At 45.5% G+C, this 11,096-nt stretch overlaps 1 protein-coding gene across 1 annotated transcript; it reads left to right on the top strand.

The window, feature by feature from the left end:
• Positions 1-163: 163 nt before the first annotated feature.
• Positions 164-9,690, top strand: LOC108235516 (protein shisa-7). The gene is made up of 6 exons (XM_017415573.3): positions 164-384; positions 782-2,894; positions 4,001-4,155; positions 4,595-4,660; positions 4,960-5,145; positions 5,361-9,690. The coding sequence occupies exons 2-6, from the start codon at positions 2,107-2,109 to the stop codon at positions 6,353-6,355; spliced, it is 2,190 nt and encodes a 729-aa protein (XP_017271062.1). The 5' UTR covers positions 164-384; positions 782-2,106; the 3' UTR covers positions 6,356-9,690.
• Positions 9,691-11,096: the final 1,406 nt, after the last annotated feature.

Below are 11,096 nucleotides of genomic sequence, written 5' to 3'. Positions count from 1 at the left end.
CCCCCCCCCCCCCCCCCCCCCCTCTTTCACTCACACGCACAGACAGAGCTGCATTGCTATTCTGAGAGAGTTAGCTGCCTCAGCCCACGCACAGAATCTGAGAAAGAGAGAAAGGCAAAGAACGAGGCAGGGAACGAGGAGAAGGGAGGGAGGGAGGAAGGAGACTTTTCTACATGGAGGTTTACAGGATGCCGACTGTAGCGCTCTCATGCACACAGTTGCAAAAGAAGGAAAAAAAAAACCCTTCTTTGCAGTTTCAAATTGGAGCCTTGTAAGTGTTCTGACAGCAGCTGATGCACAGCTTCGATTAGCACTCGGGTGTTCCGGCTGCGCGGCGTGCGCTGCCATGGCAGATCTGTTTGTGCGATGCGCCGCGTTGCGTTGGTAAGTGCTGGGAGAAATGTACTTGATTCTGCGCCACCCACACGCCGCCCTCCCACTCGCGGTCGTCTCTGCATCTATACCTCTGGCTCTTCCCGCTTCGCCACAATCTTTCTTTCTCATTTTTTTTTTGCTCATTTAAATCCCTGAATTTTTCCCTCTCTGCACTCTCTCCATCATCATCATCATCATCATCATCATCATCGTCGTTGGCTTTTCAGGAGAGCCTTCCTGCTGCAAACCAAAACGAGCGAATTAATAAAAGAAACAACAACAACAACAGCAGCAGCAGCAGCAGCTCACATCTGCACCCTGAAACACCGAGCCTATACACACACACACACACACACACACAGAGGCCAGTTTTGATCTAATCTAATGCTTGTTGTTTGTGTCACAGATTGTCGACGTGTTCCCTGGACTCGACAAGAGACAATTTGCTCCGAAAAACTCCGCAGGAACATTTAGTCAGTGGAAGAAACAAACAAAACAAAAACTGCTGCTTTTTTTCCCATTTTTTGTTCCTGGCTTTTCCACCATCGAACCCTCCTCAGAAGGTAAGAGGAGTAACTGAAACAAGCGGAGCCTTCTCGTTCTGCACCCCCCACCCCCCAACCATCCCCATCTGTGCCTACATTCTCTGCTACAGATAGGGACGTTTTGATAATTACATGCAATTATAATTTCTGTGGGAGACAGATCTGCCTCTGTCTATTATTGCCAACACCTCCAGCACAATAACTTCACGCATTTACATATTTCTCAACAAAAGTGATATTCTTTCAACCCCAAAACGGAGACAGAAACGGGAATAATTTCACTCGGAGAGACGTGTCACATGCGGCGGCAATGTGCCATTCAGCTCGCGTCTAATTAGGGAACTCGTATGAGCGACATGGGCGACGTTTTGTGCCCAGAAGCTGACTAAAAAAAACACAACAAGCCATGGCGTTTGACTCGTTCCGCAGGCCGGGTGTCGTCTCTTTGGTTCCGGCGCGCCACTAATTTTTTTTTTTTTGACCCGCGGATCGAGGGCCCCGGAAAGGGAGTTCAAAAACGGACACGGAGTAAGATGGCCTCAGTCGACAGTAACCATCAGCGGCGCGGTTCCTCAACCCAGACACGTCGCTTTAAGACATAGAAGCGGCAAATTGTTTTAAATAAATCCAGATTTCATACGTTTTTGTGTTGGTTTTTTTTCTTTTTTAAGTAGTTATAGCATAAACAAGTGCCCACTCCCGACTGAAAAAGTCAACCAGGTAACCAGACTGGTCACAGATTTGTTATTTTGTTTTTTTTTTCCAAGTGCCGCGATCAGCGCAGGAATGTACAGGAAGGCTTCGTTTGACTGAACAAATCTGCCTGCACTGTTGATCGGATCCTACGGTTCGGAGCAGAAACCTTATTCAGTGGTAGGTTTGATGAGTGCAGGACGAAAGGCCGAGGACAAAAATATGACGTTTGTGGAGGGCGTGCCATTCTAACCGTTTTTATACCTATACAAGCAGCTTCTGGCGCGAGTTTTAAATTTTATTTTCTTTGCTTCTATCGTTGAAAGACGTCCTCGTGACAAAAGCAGACATGAAAAACAAGACTTCAGGTTTTATCATCCAGCGTTACTGAATGAACTCAGCGATCCGCCGTCCCCAAACACGAACACCTCACATGACGTTTTAGTGGGTTAAACTGCAAAAGCGGATACAGCGTTGTAACGGCGTTGACTCAATGACAGAAAATAGATGTCTTAGTCATGTAAAAATGACGCCCACCGCCAATCTCCGAGTCCTCGCCGTCTCCCTGCTCTCCCTCTTCGTCGCCCCGCTTACCGCCGCCGCGGAGGCCCCCTCGCCAGCCCCTTCTCAGCTCGCAGACCGCTCAGGGACGCCGCTCACCGGGCAGCCCGGGGACGACTCCGGCGCCTCCCCGCTGCTGCGCGCCATCCAGGCCGACGCCAGGCCGGCTGCCCTCCGGGGCAGACCCAAAGCCCCCGAGAAGCTCCCGGAAACCTCCGAGGGGGTCCTGGAGCCGCCGCCGAGGCCCCTGCCGCAGGTCATGTTCCCCAAGAACGCCACCTCCACGGAGACGGTCACAACGCGTTTCAGCGCGGCCCAGGTGCCGCCCGTGATGGAGGGATGGCCGGACGTATGCTGGGGTTACTATGACGTGATGGGGCAGTTCGACAACGCCTTCAACTGCTCCAAGGACACCTTCATCTACTGCTGCGGGACGTGCCACTACCGCTTCTGCTGTCCGGAGCGAAGCCGCAAGCTGGAGCAGGAGAGCTGCCGAAACTACAACTCCCCGGACTGGGCCAAGCCGCAGACGGACGCCATGATTACACCAGAGGGGCTGGGCCCCGACCCGGACTTTGACCCACTGAAGCAGCAGAGCCACAACACGGGCTTCGTCATCGGTGGGGTCGTCGTGTTCATGGTGGCCGTGGCCGTGGGCATCAAGGTGGTCTTCAACAAGGTGCAGCAGGAGGCCAACCAGAGGGACCTGAACATGCCCAGGTGAGATCTTTTGGCTGCTGGACCGATTCCGATTCTGTGTTTGAGCTGAGCGTCCGAGACGTCTTCAGGACTCGGTTCTGGGCTTGAAGTAAAAATCTTATTTATCAGCCGAAACATATTTGAGCTTCTTTAAGTAGCGGCCTTCTGCTTTCTTTGATGACCTAACATCGTCGCAATCTGTTTTTGGCAACCAACACTGGACGATGTTCACCACGGCTCCACATTAAAGCCATAGTCTGGATAATTTGAGGTGGGATTCTGTAGAAAGGCAACAGTCAGAAATGCTGAGCAAAGAGTTTAAATCTGATTGGACCGACAACTCATCGGACCAAAGTGGACTGCTGCCATCTTAAAAAACAACTCCTCTCCTAAAAATGTCTTACTCCATCCCATGACATTTATCATCAACACCAGTTTAAGGTTATTTACTCAGAGTTTATAGTTATTTGCAGGTGGAAATAGTGGCAAACATAGCCAGCTGTACAACGTCTGGTGTATATCGAGCAGGAAAATCCTAACGTGTTTAATAAAAAGATCACACGATCCAAAGCAGACAGCAATGTGAAGGTTTTGCACGAACCGCTACAACATTTTTGAGCTTCCTGTTGTGTCTGAAATGGCAGCAATCCACTTTTGTCTCGACTAGCTGCTCGCTCGTCAATCGGCTCGTCTTTAAACTCCATTTCCTCAAACTGAGCCTAAAGGAAAAAGCTATCGACAGGAGGTCGTAGCCTCTCCTTTAAGTGCTCGTTGGTCTGCTGTGTTTTGCTGTAACACAGAATAAATGTTTGGTTTGTGCGTTTAATTAGCGTCTATAGGATTCAGTTCTGAGCTTAGGATGAAAAAAATATCGATCACCTGAAGCATATTTGATCTTCTTGATTATTGGGTGATTGTGGGAGATCGAGGGAGACACGATGTCCCATCCTGAGACTATTTTTATACCACATACCTTCCATTGGAATCACAAGTTTGCCTCGCGCGCAGCATCGCGCTGTTTGGCGTTTGAACGCGCGACTGTCGGCAGAAGGCCTTAACTGAGATCAGTCGAGATTTATCGCCCGTTTCCACCCCTTGTTCCCTTTGTGTTTTTGTCGCTCCGTTAGAGCTCTGGTTGATATGCTGCGGCACCAGTCGAGCCCGGTCCAGCAGGACGAGCGAAACAACAGCGTGGCTCTGACCGTGGGCGACGGAACGGGGACTATAGGACGAGCTCCCAAAAATCTCTACGCCCCAGGAGTGCCCAACAAGGACAACAGATGTGAGACTCTGTTTTTTTTTCTTTCCCTGCAGAGTTAGATAATACCACAATCAGAGCTCTCTGTAAGAGAACGCTTAGGGACATTTTGCTTATCGGGTCTGTTTATAGATTCGGGCTTGTTTTCCAGCACCACTGAGACATTTCGTGATGAGATGGGGGGGACACATGTCCTTAGCGGTTGTGTGCTTAAAATGAGATTTTTCTGTACTGGTTGGATTACTCGAAGGGGGAAGAAAAGCTTATGTGGTTTGAATTTGAAATTAAAACATTTAAATGAACATATCTGGAAATCTTCATGTAATTGATAATGGTATATAGGTGTGCAAGCCTTTTTGCTTTTGTTTTTTTTTTGTGTGTGTGTGTTGAAACACTGTTCGACGTCAGAGCTGCCTGACATTCATTTTGTGGGCTGATTACCTTCTTTTTCTTTGACTTACAGTGGGCAATCTGCAACACAATTTCATCCACTCATCGGGCTCCAGCCCCAAACACACCGCAACTATCGGTAAGGCAGCTGCTGAAATCAGGGCTTCCATGTAAATTACATGTAATCACTCTGATTTTTCATTTACTTCATTCACCTCCAGTTTAAGCTCAGAAGTAGGCTCATTCACTGGAACAATAATAATAATTATCATAGCTCCGGTTGCTTGTGTTAGCACTGAAAAGCGAGCTGAAATCAGTCTCCTTTCCAGTGAATGTTAGCAGATTCACACCCCGCTACGTGTGGTGCACCGCATCTATCCAGAAGAGCAAATCTCATTTAACACGCCGTCGTTTTTTTTCCCCCTGTGGTCTATGCAGAACGCACCCCTCGGATGAACAACGCTCAGCTGGCAGCTGGAGGCACCCTGCTCTCCAGTAAGCACAACAACACCAAATCCCAGCCTTCCTTCCACCACTCCCTGCACAACCTGGCCCAGCTGCCGCCCTCCTACGAGAGCGCCACCAAGCCCGAGCTCAACAGATACTCCTCGCTCAAACGCCTCGGTAAGTGCCACGCTCCTCCGCAAATCGCAAATGAGACACCTCCCCGCTCCCCTCGGAGTGCCGTTCCTGCAGCTGTTTCGGAGGCGCCGGAGGATTCCAGTGGCGCCCTTGACGCTAAAACGCGGAATGCATCATTATGTGGTGGTGTTGTTTTTTTTTTGTTGTTGTTGCTGTGGCGATGTAAACGAATCAGGGAAATATTGTTTGGCTTTCAGAGAAAGGTCTCGACGAGTACTCGTCTGGTTACTGCACCACCAAGCGCCGGCCTCACACGGCCCAGCCGGCACTCCAGTCCTCTCAGCACCACCTCCACTGGGGTGGAGACTACACCCTCAGTGGCAGAGGCACCCTTCCCAGGCACGCCGTCCGTCCCTGGATCCCACCGCCGCCCTCTGGCATGCCGATCTCTCCCATGCCTGCCTCTCCCACTCCTAATCCTTATCCCCTGGACCCTCCGGAGCCCCAGTTCAATCCCAACTATGACACTCTCTCCAAGCCGAGAAAAGTCAAGTCCACGGACCAACTGCTCAACATGGGCGACGTCCCGGGCAACACTGGGACTCTGTCCCGGCTGTCCAAGAACCAGCAGCACCAGTACTACAAAGCCATGGCTGCCTCCAACAAGAATTCCAACACCCAAACCCTGACCAGGAAGACGCAGGATAGGCAGGACAGACAGGACAGGCAGGATAGACAGGACAGGCAGGACAGGCAGGACAGGCAGGAAAGGCTGCTCATGTCCCCGGACCATTTGGAGGAGAGGATGGGGGTCGGCGGGATTGGGGTGGGTGGAATGGGGGTTGTAGACCCCTACGCCCACACGGGAGGCGGAGTCCCCACGCTGCCTCGCCAGCAGAAGGCCCAGTCCCAGCAGAACGTCTGCGCCACGCCCTCCCTCGACCGGCACCACATGATCAAGATGAACTCTCACCCCACATCGGGACGAGAGCAGGAGAGGAACACGACCGCGACGGCGCACCCGACCGGGGGCATGGGCTGGTCGGGGGACATGCCCCCCGGAGCCGGGGTCGTTATGGGAACGGGAACGCTAGGGGGCCACAGCGCCAGGAGGATGGCTTTTGCAGCCAAACGGCAGAACACCATCGAGCAGCTACATTTCATACCGGGAGGGGGCGGCGGGGGGTCAGCAGGAAGTGCAGGCGGCAGTCAGGGAATCAGGACAGGGAGTAAAAACGAGGTGACGGTGTAAGATCTGTGCCTAGTGTAGAGTTTAGTCCTTAGATGTTTGGGAGTAGATCACCCTTCTGCATTTAACTATTAGATACAAGAACTAAAACTAGAACAATACAGTAGTTACAATATCCTGTGTTTAGGCTATTCGAATTAGTTTTCTCTTGTAATGAAATTAGCTTGAATATGACTGCTTATAAATTTAAAGATCTAGATGGGGAAAATCTGTCTTTCCCTTTTTGTGATAGCCTACATCAGCCATATTTTGTAACAAGAGTTTGCCATATTGCCATAAACAGCAGTGCCATTACTTGCAGAGAGACCGACGAGATTGGGCGAAACGGGAAATAAAAGGAGGAGTTGTTCATATTTTAGTTTTTATATGTGTTTTTTTCCAAAAAAAAAAAACAACAAAAAAAGTACTCAGGAGCCATATTAGATAGGGGAACCAGACAATAAAACAAAGATCTGACGGAGCAGAGGGACAACGTGGGGAAACTTTGCGACGGAGTTTCAGAAAGCAGAGCCAACTACCTGGACCTGTAGTGATTTACTGAACTGGATCTAAACGCTCGGTGGACCAGATGGGTCTCAAAGACCATTGTGCCTGGTGAAATTCTTTTCTTTTTTCTTTCTGCTGAACAAACCTCGTCCCGACACAGGGAGACTGAACTTGTTCCTTGTCGTGTAACTGCATGGAGAGGGCGGAGGCTGTTTTTTAGCAGCTCTCCGCCTTTATTTTAAACTGCAGCCGTACCTACATTAACAATCCAATTGCCCGGGTTGCCTAGATTTCCATGTGACCTTAGATTAAATCACCAGAAGAGACTCGACTCTTGATCACTGTTCCTCTACAGGAAGCTGATATGTAAACCAACCACATCAGGGGGTGAAGTTTGCCCCGATGTTCCCATTTTACAGATCAGGTCCCGCCTGTACGAACAGGGGCGTACCAAATAAAAAAAAATTAAAAACAGAGCCATCGGTGGTGATGTTACACAGACACGTTCGCATGAACCGACAGAACCCAGAGATTAAAGAGCAGCATTTTTTCAGTTTACCTCCAAAGAGGCAACTTGCTGTGACACAGGTCGAACACGAAGAGCACACACACACACACACACAAAAAAAAGGTTGCAACGTACACAACTGTCCTTCAAAGCCATTTGTGGAGATACAAAGGAGAAATACCACCCCCGGAAGCTGGTCCGACAATCACCACCCCGATTAATGCCACCAGGTGACCCGTTAAACAAGTCAGCGATGTTTTTGTACAGTCGAAGGATTGGCTTCAGAGCGAGCCAAAGACCTCAGCGACGGGCGAGAGGGGCGACCTGAGGCGCTGCGAGAGACTCGGATGGTTAGGAAGCCCTTCCCATCTTCAAGACAAAGACCTTGCTGTATCATAATGCACTTCAGCCAGTATAAGTTTAAAAAAAAACAACAAACATATAATAATTGAAAAGAAAAAATATATATATCTTCATCAATAACAACGCTTATCAATACTAAGGGCTATCCTATCCTATATACTGTAGTATGTGATATCTGTGGTCCATATAAAATGCTATCTCTTTCTATTGATTTTGTGTTGATATTGTCATGACGTATTAAGTATTAATGTGTACAAAAAAAAAATTAAAAATAAAACAAGAGCAATTCAAGCACAGTTCAAAGAGAAACACAGAAACAAAACTTTGCACAAATCAGTCCCCTGATATTTGCACCAAGACGCGAACACACTTCGTGTCCTCCGAGGTTTACATTCTTGCGCGATGGCGGCTGAAAGTTTCAACCGATCGAGCTGATGGAAGGTAACTGCGTTGCGCTTTGAGGGATTTTATTTATTGTTTTTGTATTTTTTTATTTTTTTTAATTTTTTTTTCCTATCAACCGAAATCAGAGGTACTTAACACGGGTTAAGGAAGAGGAACCGTTTGACTTTTGTCCGGTCTTGCGAGAGGATACGGAGACGAACCGAAACACCGATTACATTTGGACAATCTTCCTATACACAGTGCTAAATGTAGTTGTTATAAACTTTTGATGGAGTGTTATGATTAATAATTATTATAACTGTTATGGTTATTATTAACAATTATCTTATGACGTGATGTTCTTTTACTTGGTGGGGTTTTAAGTGTTTATTGTTTTTAGATAACGTGCATTTTCACGACTAGTTGGGTTTTTTGTTTTTTTTCCATACATCTGGTCATAAAAAGTTCGAGGACAAAAAAGGAAAAAAAAAAAAAAAGAAAAGTAGATTCCAAATCTTGATGCATGCCAGCTTCATTTCACTGAGAGGCATCGATGGCACGCCTGGATTTTTAAGGTCGTCAACGCTTAAAGGCCGATTCTCCAGCTGTGTGTACCGTGCCTAGACATCAGCCTTACGACTTCTTGATCTCAAGCGACGACTTTAGGTTTCCGCTCTGGTATGAAAAAAAAACAACAACATGTATTTTTTGGGGAGGGAAAAACTCTGCAGCCTTCGAAATGTAAATGTAGACCAGGAGAAGTGAGTTTAGGAAGAGCCAGCAGCCTAAACCTCTAACTTATCGTGGGTTGTACACAAACCTACGATGCCATAATGTACGTGCGCTCGGATGAATGTTTATTTCAGACGGGGGGGATAAACAGAGGTCTAACGGAAACCTGAAGCTCTGAGTGCAGTTTCTTTTTCAGGGAAATAGGACAGACGACATACAGTTGTATTAGATTTTGTTGTTTTTTCTGTTTTGTTTTTTTAAATAGAGCCACAAAAGGTCTGTAGCAAAGTCTGTAATAACTCACAAAGCCATATCCATCGAAACCCATCCTCACGACTTTTATAAATGGTTAATCTAATTTGTGCGAGTATCGTATTTTGTATAGCTAGTACAATCAGAATATTTTGAGTGATCTCTTCGACATTAATTTGAGGATACGAAAAGAATAACGATTCTGTGTTAGTATTTAATGAATTGTACAGTGCCGAACTCATAACATTTTGTTGTCTTTTTATTCTCATAGCATCCTCGATGGCTATAGGGGTTATTTCTTTATTTTTTCCACACCCAGGGACGCTGAAAAACTTGTATTTTTTTTTTTTGTTTGTTTGTTTTGCTTTGTTTTTTCAGAGAGAAATGAATGAATATGGTGTGCGTTTTTACCATTATGAATTCATTTCGGAGGAGGATGCTTAATGGCCACAAGAAATGGACAGGGACAGTGTCCAATAAAGACAAATTATGGATTTATTTTCATGCCAATAAATTTCAATACAACCCTTTTTGTTATTGTTTATTGCATTGATCCCCTTGGATACGACAGTGACAAACAAAGAATTTGTATAATAAAGTTTGTGGGAAAAAAGTTTTGGCATTTTTATTGTTATTATTTTAAAATCCTTCTCTTGTTGTGATCTTGGATAATCTATAGACACTATGAATCTCCTCGTTTTTTTTATTTGTCTGCTTGTCCACAATTTTCCGCACAAGCTCCACATTTACTTTTTTCAAAATAACACCACTCCATCTTAGTATGAAACACAATAAAGCTATTAGTCACATACACATTAAAGGTAGGCGATAATGCTTTTGCCTGTGTGAGTGTTTGTTTGTTTGTTGTGTTAGCAAAATATCACAAGAAGTAGCTGAGTGAATTTAACGAAGATCTCAGAAAGTAACCATTTGATGCGTTAGCTGTTGGAGTCAAAATGGCCTCCGCAGCTAACCAACCTTAGCAAATACAAAAATGAATAATAACTTAATCACTTATTATAAATGTTTAAGATGATAATTTATTGAATCCTGACTGAATCACTGTTTCACAGCAGGGGCGTTAGAGGATTAATACAGAAACTACCCGGCACCTCCAATATATTTGTTTAATATTCAGAAATATGTATTTTTGTATACCTATAATTTCAAACTCATGTTCACTTGTCGTGCAGGGATATACTGGCATATATGCTCTGTGTATGAATAATTAGCTTTGTGATCTAAATAAATTTAACTGCTTTTGAACCAAAAAAATCTACACCAACAGGTATCATTGCTTTAATAAACTCGGTCAAGCAGTGAAAATGTGAAATAAATAATATATAAAGTAATACGCTTGGTTATTGAAACATTTTTAGTTTTTCAGGTAATTATATTCAAATGAAGCTGCTTAGAAGTAATTTGGGCCAAAATGCGAGCTAGCTAGCTAGTACCTAGCTAGTAAGTAGCTTGCTAGCAATAGTAGCTAGCTAGCAGCTTGCTAGCTAGTAACTTTGTTAGCAGCCTGCCACAAAGACACAGTTTGATCTCGATTCTTTAGCTGACTATGAATGAAAATGAAAACACAGTTTGGCAGACGCAAAATAATATGTTGGTGTAGATTCTCAGTCATCCAGGCCATGTTAAATTAAAAAAAAAGTTAAAAAACAAAAACAACTGGACTTCTATTCTGTAGCTGAAGACGTTTCGCTTCTCATCCGAGGAGCCTGAATTGAGAAAGCTCCTCGGATGAGAAGCGAAACGTCTTCAGCTACAGAATAGAAGTCCAGTTGTTTTTGTTTTTTAACTTTTTTTTTTTAAATAATATGTTAGCATTAACAAATCAACTCCCCAAGAGCTGTAAGCTGAAAATATAATAAACAGTAGATGGAATGTCGTGTAATGTCTGGCATCTCTCAGGTTTTGTGTTGGATATTTGCTGGATTTATTTCACCGTGTTTTCTTAAAATGTGATTTTCAGACTTGTTTGTTTTTCTCATTTTTTAAGCATACGCTGCA

The sequence above is a fragment of the Kryptolebias marmoratus genome, linkage group LG16 (genome assembly GCF_001649575.2).
Source record: "Kryptolebias marmoratus isolate JLee-2015 linkage group LG16, ASM164957v2, whole genome shotgun sequence".
In the NCBI taxonomy this organism is placed as follows: domain Eukaryota; kingdom Metazoa; phylum Chordata; class Actinopteri; order Cyprinodontiformes; family Rivulidae; genus Kryptolebias; species Kryptolebias marmoratus.
Note: the sequence above shows the minus strand (reverse complement) of the source record. Positions and strands in the feature narration are given on the sequence as shown.